At 39.3% G+C, this 20,000-nt stretch overlaps 1 protein-coding gene across 1 annotated transcript in view; it reads right to left on the bottom strand.

The window, feature by feature from the left end:
* Positions 1-2,100: 2,100 nt before the first annotated feature.
* Positions 2,101-20,000, bottom strand: part of LOC115213893 (interphotoreceptor matrix proteoglycan 2) — a 40,703-nt gene continuing 22,803 nt past the window's right edge. Inside the window, exons 7-10 of the mRNA XM_029782867.2 lie at positions 14,137-14,227; positions 12,345-12,485; positions 4,400-4,462; positions 2,101-2,257 (exon numbers count right to left, since the gene is read on the bottom strand). Coding sequence (XP_029638727.1) covers positions 14,163-14,227 — 65 coding nt within the window. The 3' untranslated portion in view covers positions 2,101-2,257; positions 4,400-4,462; positions 12,345-12,485; positions 14,137-14,162. The remainder of the gene's footprint in view (positions 2,258-4,399; positions 4,463-12,344; positions 12,486-14,136; positions 14,228-20,000) is intronic.

Here is a 20,000-nt window from a genome sequence, read left to right as displayed (position 1 = left end):
GGGAGATGAGGGATTTGTCAACTACATTGGGTCTAGTGCTTGGCTGGTATATATTTTATTGACTCTGAAAGGATGAAAAGCAAAGTTGACCTCAATGGAAATTGAACTCAGAATGTAAAGACACATAAAATGTTGCCAAGCATTTTCCCCTGGCATGGTTCTTTAAGCAGAGTTGAATTAGACAAAATTAGACATTTTCTCTTTAATTACAATATAATCGATATAATTTGTGTGTGTGTGTGTGTGCGCGCGCGTGCATGTGTGTGTGTGTGTACGCGCGTGTGTATGCACGTGTGTGTGTGTGTGCACGTGCTATTATTTCATCCAACATAATAAACTGAGGATCCATCTCGGAGAGTGATGAAAAGGGGTTAGGGACATTCTGTTGATGATGTAGGATGATGAAATTGCTATTATTTCAAGGATCTAAGGCTGATTTGCCTCTGCTGCATTATACTAGTTAATTAAATGATGTTGATTTCTTTTAATTAAGTACCAGGTAAATTTTTGCTGTAGAGAAATGCAGTCAGCTGAACTGAATATCACTGATATCTATTTTATTGGCATATAATATTAACATGTAAACTACAACTAAGTTAAGACATTCACTTTGCAATCTCAAGTCCCTGGGTTTGATCCATCTGTATAGCATCTTTAGTAATTGTTCTCAAAGGCACAGGAGTGTCTGTGTGGTAAGTAGCTTGCTTACCAACCACATGGTTCCGGATTCATTCCCATTGCATGGCACCTTGGGCAAGTATCTTCTACCATAGCTTCGGGCCAACCAAAGTCTTGTGAGTGGATTTCGTAGACAGAAACTGAAAGAAGCCCATCGTATATATGTATGTATATATATATATATGTATGTATGTATATATATATATATATATATATGTATGTATGTGTGTGTCTGTGTTTGTCCCCCCAACATTGCTTGACAACCGATGGTGGTGTGTTTACGTCCCCGTAACTTAGCGTTTCGGCAAAAAAGACCGGTAGAATAAGTAGTAGGCTAATCTATAAATCTTCTCTCCCTCAAATTGTTGCTTATAATGTCATGTAACAATTTTGTTGAAAATCTAGGGGAGTTAATTCCTGCTTTCAGTTATTTTACGTCTGATTTTCTGAGCTTCTTCCAGTTAATGTATACCAAATCCACTCACAAGAGTTTGATCAGTCTGAGTACACCATAGAAGATACTTGCCCAAAGTGCCACACAGTGGGATTGAACCTGGAACCACGTGCTTCGGAAGCAAACATTTTCCCACACAGCAACGTTTATGTATTTAGCTAAAGTAGTCAGCCTTTCTCTGTTTGTTCACTCAGTTTATGTCGCTATACATCAACATATTTACTAGTAATTCTTACCAAGTACTGACATCTCGATTGCTGAAGTAACTCGAGTTTCTTTTAGTTGAAGCATTAATAGCAATAATTACTGAATCTAAACGAGTCAACATTTTAACTGAGAAATTTCATAAATATGAACACATGACTTATCTGTTCACTAGTATGTATGTATGTATGTGTGTATGTATGTATGTGTGTATGTATGTATGTATGTATGTATGTATGAATGTGTATGTATGTATGTATGTATGTATGAATGTGTATGTATGTATGTGTGTATGTATGTATGTATGTATGTATGTGTATGCATGTGTGTATGTATGTATGTATGCATGTGTGTATGTATGTATGTATGTATGTATGCATATGTGTATGTATGTATGCATGTGTGTATGTATGTATGCATGTGTGTATGTATGTATGTATGTATGTATGCATGTATGCATGTATGTATGTATGTATGTATGTATCCATGTATGTATATATGTATGTATATATGTATGCATATATGTATTTATGTATGTATGTATGTATGTATGTATGTATGTATGTATGTGTGTATGTACGTATGTATGTATGTTTATTTGGAAAGAGACAGAGGTTGGAAAGAGTGTGGGAGAGAGATTTAATCATATTGTTAATCCCGTGTTGAGCTACATAGTTTTTGCCAATAGCCAATTATTTAAGGTCTGTCTCTAATTAGATAACACATCGATCACTTCTACTGTTTCTCTTCTGCCATGATTTTTCTTCTTAATGTGTTTTATGTTTCCTTTACCCTCATCTCCGCCAATTTTTCTAGTTTCTTTCTCAGCATCGTCACTTCTATTCATTTTTCTTCATTCTGTTGCTGGTGTTGTTCAATAGAAATTTAGTAAGGTCTTCTATTAGGGTCCATTACATCATACTGAAAAATTAAAAACGAAAAAAGTCCAATCAATATATCTTGCTTTAAATATTATCATTGTTATTATTGTTATTATTATTATCATCATCATCATTATCATTATCATTATCATTATTATTGTGCCGGCGGCACGTAAAAAGCACCATCCGATCGTGGCCATTTGCCAGCCTTGTCTTGCTCCTGTGCAGGTGGCACGTAAAAAGCACCCACTACACTCATGGAGTAGTTGGCGTTAGGAAGGGCATCCAGCTGTAGAAACACTGCCAGATCAAACTGGGCCTGGCGCAGCCTTCTGGCTTCCCAGACCCCAGTTGAACCGTCCAACCCATGCTAGCATGGAAAGCGGATGCTAAACGATGATGATTATTATTATTATTATTATTATTATTATTATTATTCAGGCAGTGAGCTGGCAGAATCATCAGCATACTGGACGATATTCCTTGTGGTATTTTGCCTGTGGTTATGTTCTGAGTTCATATTCCACAGAGGTCAACTTTGCTTTTCATCCTTTTGGGGTCAATAAATGTTCAGAGACATATCTGGGTGTGGGTGCTTTATCTGGTATTTGTTGGGGGTAATCATCTAGGGATCGTTTGAATGCCATGAAGTCACTTTCTTCCTTTATGTGTGTCTGGCACGATGTTGCAGAGAGCAGGGCCATTGAGGTGAAATAGTTCTGTCATAGTGTTGTGATACGACACGAACATTTCTGTAGTGGACGGATGGCACGGGGGCCAAGCCTCAGACGAATTTTAAAGATGGGCAATGTTGATGGAATATTTCCACATCATACAGATGATATAGAGCTCACAGCGGCAGTGGAGGGAGCAAAGCCTGAGCTTTTTGAGTCGATCCCAATAGTCAAGGCTTGTCATGTCATCCTCTTCAGACCTCCGCCAAGCAGCTCATTTTAAGATAGATATTCGAGTAAAATTATTAATAGAGAAATGAAAATAAACTTTGGAAACAGCAACGCCACCATAGGTTATGTGGAAGCGATGAACGTGTTTTTAAGGGAGATAATCAAAGAACATAACATTGTAATACTTCATGTAAAGTAAATGTAACAAATGAAAAATCCTTCAAGAATCCATAAAAATTCCCGGATCACTACCAAAATTCCATCATCTGTTCCTTGTGTCATTACCAACTTTTCCTGCAAGTTTTATCAAATACCGTTCACAACTTTTTGAGTTATTTTGCACACAGACTGACAAACCGACGCTGATTAAAACATAACCTCCTTCCTTGGCGGAGGTAATAATGCCTCTGGATTTAAGTCTGTACCACTTTTCTCTTCTGTCAGATCTATACTTGCTTTCTCATGTTGTCACTTCATCTGTACACCATTTGTTTTCGGGTCTACTCTGAATAACCTGTTGTACTCTTTTGCCACAACTTTCTCTCACTCTCTCTTCCTGTTTCTTGAGTAACGCTGCGATGGACTGGTGTCCCACCACAGAAACCAGGAAACCAGGCCCATGAGCCTGGCTAGGCTTGAAAGGGGTGACATTTATCGTTTACATATCTAAATTCAGTTCCTCTTTTGTGCACAAATGGCTTTCACTACGAAATGGCTGTGATGCTGCTTTGGCTCTGTTTTATTCAGCCAGTTTTTGAGACTATAATGAAGGTGCAAAGACACATGTAAAACAAGTATATAGAATCCCAGGAAATAAGTGAAGTACATAAGAGCTTTCTATATTGAAAGACTTGCAGGTGGGGTTAATTAGGTGGACAGGGTGTTATTTTTCTGAAAAAATTATGATTTTCATGAGCAGGCCAACGATAACTCTAAAATACATTGTTTCTTCTGACTTGTTCAGTTGTTGAGCAATTGTGTTATTGGGTGTGAAATGGTTGTTTAAAGAAAAAGAGAAACAGCCTAGCTATAATCGTTTTGGCTCATCCTAGACAGAATATGTTGATGTGGTCCACACTTAGCATGAATTTCTATAGGATGATGTCTACAGGAAAACATGGATGCAGAAGTGCTGGAGACCGTTTCATTTCTGGGGAGGAGATAAGTTGCTCAGCTGCATTGAGTGTGTTTTGGTAGAGATGGTACATAACTTGCTCTTTCAGAAACAATATTATTGAAATAAAAAACGACTATTAGTTTTGATTGGAATACCTTACCATGTGACCATTTGAAGCAACTGAAGATGGGCATGATCCAATTTTAGGTCTTACAATTGAATACTGAAAAAAAAAAAAGAGAGAGAGAACATATAGAAAAAGATACGTAAATATCATTTTTGCAACACAACTTAAAAATGGAAAAACAAACAAAACAAATGTGTAATATCTGTCTGTCTGTCTGTCTCTGTCTCTGTCTCTGTCTGTCTGTCTGTCTCTCAGAATCGAAATCGATCAATGGAAATTGCAGCTGAGTTACCAGTGCCGGTGGCACGTAAAAAGCACCATCCGTTCGTGGCCGTTGCCAGCCTCACCTTGCCCCCGTGCCGGTGGCACATAAAAAGCACCATCCGATCGTGGCCGTTTGCCAGACTCGTCTGGCACCTGTGCCGGTGGCACATAAAAAGTACCCACTACACTCATGGAGTGGTTGGTGTTAGGAAGGGCATCCAGCCGTAGAAACATTGCCAGATCAGACTGGGCCTGGTGCAGCCTTCTGGCTTTCCAGACCCCAGTTGAACCGTCCAACCCATGCTAGCATGGAAAACGGACGCTAAACGATGATGATGATGATGATATATATATCTTTTAAATTTATTTACTGGAAACGTTTTGAATATGCAAATAAAGCTCCTATTCCATTATACTGGCCACAGTCTAATGAGGCTGACTGGTGAATCAGTTTTGGGGGTTGTATCGAGCTGTATGGATATAATGTAAGATAAATACAGTAATAATAACAATAATCTTTGGATGGAATCTATAAACATTTATTTCATAGCTATGCCTGTTTCCATAAATCACAGGTCTCTTAAGATCACAGTCCGTATTCCTGGGATGATTACAGTGTAGTCCGTAGTACCTGTAGGCATTGGGTTGATCATCTTCATGGATTCATTTCTTCAGGTGATATAACATTAATGGATATGCAACAGAGGGATGCTTATCCCTTTTGACCAGTATGAAGGTTGAGTGAGTTATATGGATATTTCTATGTGTATTTGCTGGGAAGGAGGAGAAGGTGGTGGAAAGAGAGGAAGAAATGGTAGTTATATAGGAATGGAGGTTTGTGTAGTGGTTTTGAACTTATTTTACTATTCATTCAGTAGATGTCAAGGATGGGTAGTACATTCTTTTGTTTGATCTCATTTAAGGCATGACTATCTTCAATAAATTCAGAAGTCAACAGAAGCTGTTGTGGGGTTTATTGACTGAATTGACAATACTTTCTTAGGGTAGCCTTTTTGCTGTTTCTGTGGAGGCGCAATGGCCCAGTGGTTAGGGCAGCGGACTCACGGTCATAGGATCGCGGTTTCGATTCCCAGACCGGGCGTTGTGAGTGTTTATTGAGCGAAAACACCTAAAAGCTCCACGAGGCTCCGGCAGGGGTTGGTGGTGATCCCTGCTGTACTCTTTCACCACAACTTTCTCTCACTCTTACTTCCTGTTTCTGTTGTACCTGTATTTCAAAGGGCCGGCCTTGTCACTCTCTGTGTCACGCTGAATATCCCCGAGAACTACGTTAAGGGTGCACGTGTCTGTGGAGTGCTCAGCCACTTACACGTTAATTTCACGAGCAGGCTGTTCCGTTGATTCGGATCAACCGGAACCCTCGTCGTCGTACATTCCTTCTTTATTCTATAATGTGTTATTTCATTTCAGAATATTTTTTTCAGATTCCACAAACGATATTTTGTTTTATGTTTACATGATATTGTAGTGATGCCATGTTTTAGACACCGTTTTGAGATATTCATCTGCACATGTGCAATGTTTGGTGTTTTCCGGTAGGCTGTCAGAAGTCCCCCTGATGCGCATGCACAGTAATCAGGAGCAGTTAGCCTTTCCCACTGTTCCAAGCCTCTTGGCTCTTGACGGTTGATGAATTAAGACATGTCCTGACAAGGCTCCGAGTGAAGGGGCGAACCAGACTTGAAGGGCACGGAGGCCAGGCGGGGCTGGCACGGCCACGGCCATATATATATGTATGTGTATATATATATATATTATTTAATAAACACAGTATAGGTTTTTATGTGTTACTATTAATTCCATGTGCTGAAAACATGTCAAACATTGTTTTATAACTTGTCATGTTCTCAACACATGAAACAAATAGTAGCACATAAACATATATTGTGTTTATTAAATAATATTTATCTCTCCCCAGATGGAATACTTCTTTTTGTTTGGCGTTAGGAAGGGCATCCAGCTGTAGAAACACTGCCAGATAAGACTGGAGCCTGGTGCAGCCTTCTGGCTTCCCACATCCCCGGTCGAACCGTCCAACCCATGCTAGCATGGAGAACGGACGTTAAACGATGATGATGATGTATGTATGTATAATTTATTATTTTCTGGGTAATAACCATATAGTGTGCTTTTCAAAGCTCTTTTTCGGGTATCAACTACCAGATGTTATCATACAGCAGGACTTTTCCTTTCATTGGATATACACGTGGAAATCATAGGGTATCCACAGAGTATATACAAAAGAATTTTAATATGAGAAGATAGGATGAACAGGCTTTGTTATAAATCACTACAATTGGATCATTATCAGCTGGCAATGGCTTTCATTACTTCAGGTGAAGAGGGTCCAAAGTGCTGCTAGACCATCTTTAGTTTCTCTTTCTTTTATACCGACACCATTATGTTATTTTTAGCATTCCGTTGACAAGGAACAACACAGAAATAGAAAGAGATATAAATAAGAAAAAAATACTAAAAATAAAATAATGGAAATAGAAATTTAAAAAACTAATGAAACCTCTTACTCACTTCATCTTTAATCACAGACTTGTTTTGACTTTTAGGAAAATAAATTAACATTCTAAGATAATGTCATAAAATGATTAACTTGAAGAATTACTTGTCTCTTGTGTCTGTTATGGTTCCACTTCAAAGGCAATCAGTGGCACATGGTCACTTCCTTAGCATGGAAGGAGACCAAAACCTAAGGAAGTGACCATGTGCCAGTGGATTCCTTTGAAGTGGAACCATAACAGACACAAGAGACAAGTAATTCTTCAAGTTAATCATTTTATGACATTATCTTAGAATGTTAATTTATTTTCCTAAAAGTCAAAACAAGTCTGTGATTAAAGATGAAGTGAGTAAGAGGTTTCATTAGTTTTTTTTTTGTCTTTACTGTGTCCTACCTGTGTTAGCAGTGCAGTTCAATCACTTTTTAAAGTAATCTCTACAGACTTTCTACAGAAATTAAAGTTAACACTGAAATATGCATATACACATATTACCTATCTTTCTATTTTTAATCACACTGTTTACATTGACATGTTCATATACAAAACATCATAACTTTCAGTGCTAGCTCCAACTGCTACAGAAAACTTTAAAATTTTATACACACCACACACACACACACACATGCATATACACACACACGTACACATACACACACACACACACACACATACATATACATACATATGTCACAAATCCTTTCAGGTAGATGGCCCTGCTCAATCCGTAAAAAAGGTGTAGGTAGAAACTCCATAAGATGTAAGCTTTGGACACAAAAAGTTGCAGCAGCATCAAAGGAAGGTTAACAGGGAAACTAAATTTTGTACATGGAAGGTTCACAGGTACAATAAACGCTGAAAATGTGCAGAAAATAGACTCCATCACCTGCCAGTGGGGCAAGCTAGAGGTAGTAGATAGCTTCTGTTATTTAAGTGACCAAGTTAGTAGTGGAGGTAGATGCTCTGAGAGTGTAGCTGTGAGAATAAGATTAAGCTGAGCAAAGTTCAGAGAGCTCCTACCCCTGCTGGCGACTAAGAGCCTTTCCCTAAGAGTGAAAGGCAGATTGTTTGATGCCTGTGTGCGAACAGCCATGCTGCATGACAATGAAACATAGGCTATGACAGCCAAGGACATGTGTAGGCTTGAAAGAAATGAAGCCAGTATACTTTGCTGGATGTGCAATGTCAGTGTGCATGTTCAACAGAGTGTAAACATCTTGAGAAAAACTTAACCATAAGAAGCATCAGATGTGGTGTGCAAGAGAGATGACTACACTGGTGTGGTCATGTTATGTTTGGACGAGGACAGCTGTATAAAGAAGTGCCGATCTTTAACTGTGGAAGGACCCTGTGGAAGAGGTAGACCCAGGAAGACATGGGATGAGGTGGTGAAGCATGATCTTCAAACTTTGGGCCTCACGGGGGCAATGACTAGGGACTGATACCTTTGGCAATGTGCTGTGATTGAGAGGACCTGCCAAGTCAAGTGCACCTGTGCTGGTGGCATGTAAAGAGCATTTTTTGAACATTGGGGCTCACAGAGGCAAGATGGCTGAGTTCCTTTTGAGTGTTGGGCCTCATGGAGGCAGGCCTCATGGAGGCAGGCCTCATGGAGGCAGGCCTCATGGAAGCAGGCCTCATGGAGGCAATAACCAAGACCTTTGGCATTATGTTGTGCTTGAGAAGAAGACCCATCAAGCCGAGCAGAATTGCAATCGTGGCCAGTGGCACATAAACACATCCCGGTGTCATGCAAATGGCACCCATGTAAGTGGTATGTAAAAGCACCCATTACACTCATGGAGTGGTTGGCATTAGGAAGGGAATGTAGCAGTAGAAAACCATACCAAATCAGACTGGAGTCTGGTGTAGCCTTCCAGCATGCCAGCCCATTCAAACCATCCAACCCATGCCAGCATGGACAACAGATGTTAAACGATGATGATGAAAAAATTAATAATAATCCGTTTCTGCAGAAATGGAAAGACATAACTGACTGAAGAATAAAACTGAATCTAAAAATCTCTGTTCTCCTTATCAATTTGATATTTCTTCTCTACCAACAACATGCAGTCTCTATAGAGACATGGATTTACCAATGTGAAGAGCTGCTAGCAATAGTAAAATAAACTAACTGGAATTTTTCTACACTCATCGAGGTTAGCCAGCATTATTAACCGGTAAAAGTGAAATGGTACCCGCAAGGATTGTATATCCCTACCAACCTAATTTGAAAATTTACCTTTAATAGCACTTGCATATATATATATATATATAATATATATATATATAGATTAGCAATGGAGACCAAAATGACAAATTGAACAATTAAATAATTTAATCATTAAATCATCATCATCATCATCATCATCGTTTAGCGTCCGCTTTCCATGCTAGCATGGGTTGGACGGGTCAACTGGGGTCTGTGAAGCTGGAAGGCTTCGTCAGGCCCAGTCAGATCTGGCAGTGTTTCTACGGCTGCATGCCCTTCCTAACGCCAACCACTCCGCGAGTGTAGTGGGTGTTTTTTACGTGCCACCTGCACAGGTGCCAGACAGAGCTGGCGAACGGCCACGAACGGATGGTGCTTTTACGTGCCACCGACACGGGGCCAGACAGAGCTGGCAACCGGCCACGAATTCAATTCAATTTTATTTTTTATACATAGTTCATAACATTGTTATTTATATAGGTAAAAAAAAGCCAGTAAATTCTTTGGATATTTAATATCCCTTAGGTGGTTAATACATACACACAAACACACACACACATATATATATACACACACACATATATATATATATATATATATATATAATATATATATATATATATACATACATATATATACACCACACACACACAACACACACATATATATATATATATATATATATATATATGTATATATACATACATATATATACACCACACACACACACATATATATATAATATATATATATATATATATATATATATATATATATATATATATATATATATTATATATACTCTACTCACAATACCAGAGGGCGCACACTCTCGTACCCTGATGTAATCTCCAGGGATACAGGCATCCAGCAACAGGACCTCCGTAATGCCATGATGGACCGTGAAGTCTGGCGTAGCATGGTAAATTCCATTGTCTCGACCACGGTCGAACAATGATGATGATGATATATACACACACACACACACACACACACACACACACATATATATATATATATATATATATGTATGTATATATATGTACATATATGTATATATAGGGTGGCGAGCTGGCAGAATCGTTTGCACGCCAGGTGAAATGCTTAGCAGTATTTCGTCTGCTGTTACATTCTGAGTTCAAACTCCGCCAAGGTCGACTTTGCCTTTCATCCTTTCAGGGTGAATTAAATAAGTACCAGTTACACACTGGGGTCGATGTAATTGACTTAAACCCTTTGTTTGTCCCCTCTATGTTTAGTCCCCTGTGGGCAATAAGGAAATATATATATATCTGCAGCATGGTTTCCGTGATGGCAAGGACTGTCAGTTGCAGCTTCTGCACCATTTTGGTGACATCTTAAAAGCGTTGGGAGAAGGCTCCAATACCGACATCATACACATTGATTTCAGCAAGGCATTTGACAGAGAGGGCCACAAAACTCTGCTGAAGAAACTGTCCAGCATTGGAGTCCATGGAAAGGTGCTGCAGTGGATAAAGTGTTTCCCAACGAACAGAGCCCAACATGTGTTCGAGGGAATACGATCCAGCCCAGCCAAAGTCAGTAGTGGTGTCCTGCAAGGTACTGTGTTGGGCCCACTCCTCTTCATTATTTACATCAACGACATAGTTGTCATCAAACATTCTACATTGAAAATTTTGAAGATGATTCCAAACTCCAGAAAGCCATAAATGGCATGGGAGACTGAACATGCCTTCAGTCAGATCTATTTGCTATTGTCCAATGGGCAGAAAAAAATAATATGCTTCTAAATGAAGACAAGTTTGATTTGATCCACTTTGGAAAAGAGGAAACTCTGAAATTACCATATGCTTTCCCCTCAGGCGACTCCCTAGTGTCATCCAGCAATACCAGAGACCTTGTAGTAATTGTTGATAACAATCTAAGCCGGAGTTCCCATGTAAACAGCAAGGTTGACTTGGCCCGCAAGGTGTGCTCCTGGATTCTGAGAACTTGCCGGTCTGAGGATACCCACACCATCATCCTTCTCTACTCTACTTTGGCCCGACCCCACCTTGAGTACTGTTGCCCACTGTGGTCTCCTCATACGAAGGTTGACTTGGCCCGCAAGATGTGCTCCTGGATTCTGAGAACTTTCTGGTCAAGTGATGCCTACACCATCATCCTTCTCTACACCACTTTTGCCCAACCTCACCTTGAATACTGTTGCCCTTTGTGGCCCCTCTATACGAAGCAACTCCAGAGGTCAATAACAAGAAAGATAGATGGCATGAGAGGCATTGATTATTGGGGTCAACTAAAAAATCTCAATCTCTACTCTCTCCAACACAGGCTGACTACAAAAATCAAACTTGGTACACATAGCAACATTACATCACAATTACTATACCTCAACCGGTCCTGTTCTCTTTGATACCAAAATACATGAAACACAGAAACGGATCCCATAAAATTCAAATGTGTCACTGGACAAATTTCTTCAAAAAAATCCCGGCCCAACCTCCTATACCCGGATATGTCTCCAACAGTAATAACTCTTTGCTAGAGTTGGCCACAGTGCCCCATATATGACTAAAAGACTTTACCAGGTGGCGCTATTGAGTTAGACATGGCCTGTGCCTATACTGGCTGGAACTTATCAAAGCTATCAAAGTTTTATATATATATATATATATATATATATATATATACACACACACACACATATATTGTGTGTGTATACCACACATAAATCCATATAAATTTTACTGCCGCTTAATAAAGCTGTCTCTGCTGTCTGTCTCACTCTCTCTCTCTCTCTCTCTCACCTCATCCCTCTCTCAGTGTCAACTCCCTGTGAAATTGATTTTGAAGTTTAAGATTTGCTTGGAAAAAAGACTCAGCACTAAGTAAGTGTTTTTGCACTGACTCCTAAACAACAATGTTAAATGAATGAATTAGAACATTCTTAAAATGATGGTTATTAGTTGTTGATTTAAATACTTACATCTTTAGCAGTGTCAATATGGCTCAAGTTTGGTCTGAATTCACTTTGAGCATAGTATACTGGACTCTGTTGTTGTTGTTGTTGTGGTTGTTGTTGTTGTGACTCATAATTAGCTAGTTCATCGTATTCAGTGTGTGACATCTTCATTCGGATAAAATATTAACAAAATTATAAAAAGGAAATCAAATTACATCAGAAGATCAAATGCTTAGATATCATTAAAAAGCATATCTATATATATAAAACTGTAGTTGTGTGAGTGTCTGTCCCCTTCGATTTAGATTCCTAACTACTCCCACATTTTGCGGTGCAGTTTAACCAAATTCGGGTATCTTATAGTCGTGATTCATATCGAGCCCGTCTGAGTATTAGCGCGCGTCTATAATGAGTCTACGATTTTAAAAATAATTTAACATCATTTTTTATTCCATTTTAATGCATAATTTTTCGTGTGTCGATGGCGGCGGAGTTGGCGTCCACGCTCAAACACCTGCAGCTGTGTTTGCTTCTCCCCCTTCTTCCCTCCCTCGTGAAGCTGTGGGGAAGGGAGTGTAAGGAAATCAACGTCGTAAAGCGTTGTCAAGGAGACCAGCGTTCTTTTAAAACAACAACTTCATGGCTTGAAGACACCAAAACAGAAATGGCTAAGAAAGCCCGAATTGGCATCTATAAGGGAAGTAACTCTCTAAAAATGCTTATATAGTTATTTCCCTTACAAACCCGAGCAACGCCGGGCGATACTGCTAGTTCTTTATAAAGGATATTAAGATGGTGAGCTGGGCAGAATCATTTGCACCCTGGACAGTGGCATTTCATCTGTCTTTATGTCTTGGGTTCAAATTACTCCAACATTGACTTTGCCTTGCATCCTTTCAGGGTCAATTAAATAAGTATCAGTTGAAGGGATAAGTCGATTGCATCGATCGAAAAGTTCAACAGGTACATATTTTATTGACTTTAAAAGGATGAAAGGCAAAATAGACCTTGTCAGAATTTGAACTCAGAATGCAAAGACAGACAAAATGCTGCTTAGCAATTTGTCAGGCATGCTAATGATGCTTTGAGCTTGCTGCCTTATGTTTTCAAGTTTTTGCACAAGGCCAGCAATTTTGAGAGAGGGGTAAGTTGATTACATAGACCTCAGTGCTTAGCTGGTATTCATTTTATTGACCCTGAAAGAATGAAAGGCAAAGTTGACCTTGGCGGAGTTTGCCCATCCATTCTTTTAGGGATGATAATATATGTATCAGTTGAGTAATGGACTATCCCCCTCACCAAAATTTCAGGCCTTGTGCCTAATAATCATAATAATAATAAAAGGAGGAGACCCCCTTCGGTCATGAATGACCATGGGATTGCACTTAGAAAGTTACCCTCCGAGGCACAAGTCTGGGCAAGGTTGTTTATGGAAGACCAGCAGTCACTCATGCATACCAGCCTCTCCTCTTTTTGCCTCAAATGTTATCCAAGGGAAAGGCAAAGGGGCCGATACAGCTTGGCACCTGTGACGTCGCAACTCATTTCTACAGCTGAGTGAACTGGAACAACGTGAAATAAAGTGCCTTGCTTAAGAACACAACACGCAGCCCGGTCCGGGATTCGAACTCACAACCTCACGATCATAAGCTCGACTCTCTAACCACTGAGCCATGCGCCTTCACAGAAGAAGAAGGAGGAGAAGAAGAAGAAGAAGAAGAAGAAGAAGAAGAAGAAGAAGAAGAAGAAGAAGAAGAAGATATAATTTAGACTTGCAAACGAAAATTGTGAAATGTAATAAAGATAGAGTTCTTACAGCTTTATTGTCATAAGCATACGCATTCATGATTTCCGGTTCAAAACCATTGGCTTTCCTTGAAAGTGGGAAACTGTCACTGCCATGCTCACTAAAACATAGAATATAGGGAAAAATAAGACAGAAATGAAAAAGTAAAGAATGTCATTTTGTATGTGTGTGTTTGTTGAGATATAATGATGATGATGATTATTATTATTATTATTATTATTATTATTATTATTATTATTATTATTATTCAGTAGTTTTATTTTTATAGCGTGCTTTCACTTCACTACCGAGCATAGCTCTGTGTGCCTTGGGTATGTGCTGTGATTTGTTGTGATGCTCTGATGGTTATTGTATGGAAAGTGTTCTGCGTAGGATGTGTGCAGGGCCTAGTAGTGCAATTTTCTATATGTTATATGTGTTTGTAAGTCCTGGTGTTTTTGTTATGTATTTGTCTGAATATTTTTTTATCATGCCTAATGCACCTACTATGATAGGAATTGTTTCTGTTTTCAGGTTCCACATTCTAGTTACCTCTGTTTCCAGGTCTTTGTATTTTGAGAGTTTCTCCATTTCTTTTAGAGACACGTTGTCATCTGCCGGTATTGATACATCAATTAGAAAGCATTTTTTTCCTTCATGATCTCTGACAACTATACCTGGTCTGTTGGCCTTAATTTCTCTATCTGTGTGTATTGGCATATCCCAGAGTATGGTTGCTTCCTCGTTTTCTGTACCTTTTCTGGTGTGTGCCTATACCATCTTTTTTCTGTTGTTATTCCATAATGTTGGCATAGCTTCCAGTGTATGTAGGTCCCAACTCTGTCATGTCTGTGAATATATTCCTTCTTAGCCAGGACTGGGCAGCCAGAGATAATATGATTTATTATTTCTTGTCCATCTCCACATATTCTGCAGTTACTTGTTATATTTCTTTTCATTACATGTTTTTGGTAATTTCTGGTGGGGAGGCTTTAGTCTTCTGCTGCAATTAAAAATCCCTCTGTCTCTGCTTTGAGTCCTGAGCTTCTCAACCATTGCTGGGATTTTTCCTTGTCTATTTCTTTTGCGTTTAGTTTAGTCCAGTATTTGCCATGAAGGGGCTTTTCTTGCCATCGTTTTATCATGGTTCGTTGCTGTTCTAGTTTTAGTTTGGATTTCATTTGTTTTATAGCTTTTGTTCTTCTTCTTCTTGTTCTTGTTCTTGTTCTTGTTCTTCTTCTTCTTCTTCTTCTTCTTCTTCTTCTTCTTCTTCTTCTTCTTCATATTTGTTAGGTGGTATGATTTCTTGTTTGTATTTGTCAGCTTCCTTAAATACTGAGAACAGTTTTTTGTTTTGCTCGTGTTTTGCCGCTATTTGTATCAGTTTTCCTTCCTTCTGAAGTAGATATTTTTTCAGTCCTATGGTGGTTATTTTATAGTAGTTTTCCAGCTGTATAAGGCCTCTACCACCTTCTATACGTTGTATATATAGCCTTTCTATGTCAGATTTTGGGTGATGCATCCTAGATCCTGTCATTATTTTTCTTGATTTCCTATCTATTTTGGTCAGGTTAGGATATTGTAGCTTTAACTTATAACTGGGACGGCTAAAGTGTTAATACCTATTATCTTGTTTTTAGCATTGAGCTCTGTTTTCAGTATTGATCTAACTCGTCTATAATATTCTTTTTTTATTTTCTCTTTCATTTGTGTGTGTTGTGTCTTATCTAGTTCATGGATTCCTAAGTATTTGTAAGTTTGGCTTTGGTCTAATTCTTTTATTTCATTGGTTTTATCTAGTGTGATGTTGCCACTCTTAACTAGTTTTCCTCTTTTCATGGTTGCTTTGGCGCATTTTTCTAATCCAAATGTCATATCTATTTCTTTGGTGAATCCATGAACTGTCTTTAATAGTGTTTCCAGCTGTTTGTCATTTGCAGCGCATAGTTTTAGGTCATCCATATATAAAAGATGGCTGATCGTTTTGCCATAACATTTATATCCGCATCCAGTTCTATTTAGCATATCAGATAGAGGTGACAGTGCCAAGCAGAAAAGGAGTGGAGAGAGCGTGTCTCCCTGGAATATTCTTCTTCTAATGGGGATGGCTTTGGTTTTCATGAGTCCCTCTTTTGTTTGGAACTGTAGCACTGTTTGCCATTTATTCATAGAGTGCTCTATGAATTTTATAATTGTTGGTGGTACTTTGTTAATGGCTAGTGTTTCGAGGATCCATGTGTGGGGGATGCTATCAAACGCCTTTCTGTAGTAAATCCAGGCCATACTGAGGCCTTTCTTCTTCTTCCTGTGGCTGTCTTCAGTTATGGCTTTATTGATCATTAGTTGATCTTTACAGCCGTATGAGCCTTTGCGGCTTCCTTTCTGCTTGTCTGGAAACAGATTGTTTTCGTCCAGGTGCTTGTTTAATCTTTGTGATATTACTGCAGTAAATGCTTTGTACATTGTAGGGAGACAGGTTATAGGTCTGTAGTTTTCTGGTTTTGCTGGAATTAAGATGGTTTTCCCCATTCAGGCATTGTCTCTGGCTCTGCCAGTATGTTGTTAAAATTTTCAGCCAGCTTTTTGTGCATTCCTGGTAGATATTTCAACCAGAAGTTGGGGATCTTGTCGTGCCCAGGTGCCTTTCAGTTGCTTAGTCTTTGCAGTGCCTGGGTGACCCCTTCAGTTGTTTTGGGGGTCCAAAGTAGCTCAGATGCTATGTTTGTTGTTTCAATACTCCTTTTTTTTGGTTGTTCATTCGCCGACCATATTCCTTTCCAGAATCCTTCCACTTCTTCTGCCATTGGTGCTGCAGTGATGTCTATTTTATTTTTGCCAAGTTCTTGGTAGAACTTTTGGGGGTTGGAGTTGAACTGTTTGTTTTGTTCAAAGAAACGTTGGCGTTTCTCATACCGGCGGATCCTTTGTGCTTTGGCAAGGATATCTTGCTTTAGCTTTTCTTTTATCTCAGGTAAATCTTTTTCTGTGATGTAGTATTTGCATATTATTATTATTATTATTATTATAATTATTGAGTGAGAGAGCAGTGCATGCCATCAAAGTGACACTGGGGTACAAATATACGAAGCCCAGTATACCCATCATGACTACCAGTCTGATATGGGTACACCAGGCACATGCATCACAACCATATGTGCGTGACATGGTGATCTCATAACAAGATATACAGCGCATGACCTTGCAGGTGGGGCCCAGTTAGAATTTTCTTCTGGTTGGGTAACCCATCCCACTCAAAAGGTCCCTGATTAAGGATGTTGAATGAAACACCCATGTTTCCAGAGTGAATCATTCAACTCCAAAGAATCCCTTAACACATGGCTAGGATGCTCCCACTATTTCTGCTCGTGATCAGGATGCACATATCGTCAGCCACTAAGGGACATGCTCAACTGGTAAGGTCAAACAACTGACAAGCAAATCTGTGGTATTGAGCAGAATATTTGCTGTAGCCCATCTTTATACAAGACAAAACATGTACATGATAACATTATTATTATTATTATTATTATTATTATTGAGTGAGAGAGCCATGCATGCCATCAAAGAGACACTGCAATAAAATATATGAAGCCCAGTATACCCATCATGACTGCCCATCTGATAAGGGTACCCCAGGCACATGCATCACAACCATACGTGTGTGACTTAATGATCTCATATCAAGATAAACAGCACATGACTTTGCAGGTGGAGCCCAGTTAGAATTTTCTTCAGGTCGAGTAGCCCATCTTGCTCAAAAGGTCTCTGAATAAGGGTTATTTAAGGATGATGAACAAAACACCCCTGTTTCCAAAGGTGAATTATCCAAATTTCAAAGAATTCCTCTCAATATATGGCTATGATGCTCCCCCACTACTTCTGCACATGATCAGAGATGCACATATCATCAGCTGCCAAGGAATATGCTCAAATGGTTGAGGTCAAGCAACTGACAAGTGAATCTGTAGTTTTGAGCAGAATATTTGCTGTAGGCCATCTTTTATAGCAAGACAAAACAATGTACACAATAACACTTCCAATCAGTTAAGATCAGAAGCCATGAGAGCCTATGTCTGGTACTGCATCAGGGCATTTATTATTATCATTATCATTATTATTATTATTATTATTATTATTATTATTATTATTATTGTTTGGACATTTTTTGTACCTCGCTCCTATGATGGAATTTAAATAGGTTTACTCTTGGATAATATGTCACCATCTATGACCTCAGCCATCCAAAGACTTTTGAATGATTCTTAAAATTCCTAATAAGCAGGCTAGTTGCATGTATTCCATGATCTTCTGCAAGCCAATCTTTTCAGTCCACTCTTTGAGCCTCTTCCCCATTGATTCTAAAGCTCCAATGATAATTGGTACAACCTTATTTTCTCCACAAGTCCACAATCTGTCATCTCTCTCTTCAAGCCCTGGTATATATTTACCTTGGTTCCTTTGGCTCTTATTCTTGTATCAAATCAGTAGGCCACATTAATTATGTAGCAAGTCCATTCCCTCGTCTCAAACACCAAGGTATCTGGCCTGTTATGCTCTTTGGCATGATACGTTTGGATAGGAAAGCCCTAAAGAAGTTTCACCTCATCATTCTCAGTCACTTTTTCAGGTACATTTCCATACCCCTTGTGTCCTGATGGAGTCCATACTTCTTGCACGTTTTCCATTGGATGTTCTTTGCAACATTATCATGTCTCCAAGATTTATATTGTTTCTGTGTGAGTTTGGAACTTTTACTTACTATGTGGGTCACTATTTCTCTTCTCGTTCATCACACAACCTGCGCAATGGTAACACATTGACCACTCTCTTTTTTTACTCTTTTACTTGTTTCAGTCATTTGACTGCGGCCATGCTGGAGCACTGCCTTTAATCGAGCAAATCGACCCCGGGACTTATTCTTTTGTAAGCCCAGTACTTATTCTATCAGTCTCTTTCACCGAACCGCTAAGTAACGGGGACATAAACACACCAACATCGGTTGTCAAGCAATGCTAGGGGGACAAACACAGACACACAAACACATACACGCACATATACACATATATACATATATACATATATATACGACGGGCTTCTTTCAGTTTCCATCTACCAAATCCACTCACAAGGCTTTGGTCGGCCCGAGGCTATAGTGGAAGACACTTGCCCAAAGTGCCTTGCAGTGGGACTGAACCCGGAACCATGTGGTTGGTAAATAAGCTACTTACCACACAGCCACTCCTGTGCCTATATATTTTGCACTATTTGTCCAGAGGGCTTGATCCTGAGCTGCCATGATGAATTCTTCTGTTTCTTTTATGAGAATTCCCTTTTTCCAAGTGTCTTTGCCTTTTTCTGTCTTAATAGTCTTCATAAATTGTGGTGTAAATGTTGTTCCATATAAATATGTTTTCTCTTTTCAAGTACTTCATATTTTGCTTCTCCTTCTAGCATGCTAGCATTGGTTACTGCTGCTAGCCATTCTTCAGTGCTTTTGCTAACATGCTTTTGCTATAGGCGCAGGAGTGGCTGTGTGGTAATTAGCTTGCTTACCAACCACATGGTTCCGGGTTCAGTCCCACTGCGTGGCATCTTGGGCAAGTGTCTTCTGCTATAGCCCCGGGCTGACCAATGCCTTGTGAGTGGATTTGGTAGACGGAAACTGAAAGAAGCCTGTCGTATATATGTATATATATATGTGTGTGTGTGTGTTTGTGTGTCTGTGATTGTCCCCTTAGCATTGCTCGACAACCGATGCTGGTGTGTTTACGTCCCCGTCACTTAGCGGTTCAGCAAAAGAGACCGATAGAATAAGTACTGGGCTTACAAAGGAATAAGTCCCGGGGTCGAGTTGCTCGACTAAAGGCGGTGCTCCAGCATGGCCGCAGTCAAAT

The sequence above is a fragment of the Octopus sinensis genome, linkage group LG1 (assembly GCF_006345805.1).
Source record: "Octopus sinensis linkage group LG1, ASM634580v1, whole genome shotgun sequence".
NCBI classification, from domain to species: Eukaryota; Metazoa; Mollusca; class Cephalopoda; order Octopoda; family Octopodidae; genus Octopus; species Octopus sinensis.
The sequence above is the reverse complement of the archived record's forward strand: the minus strand, read 5'-3'. Positions and strand labels throughout refer to the sequence as shown.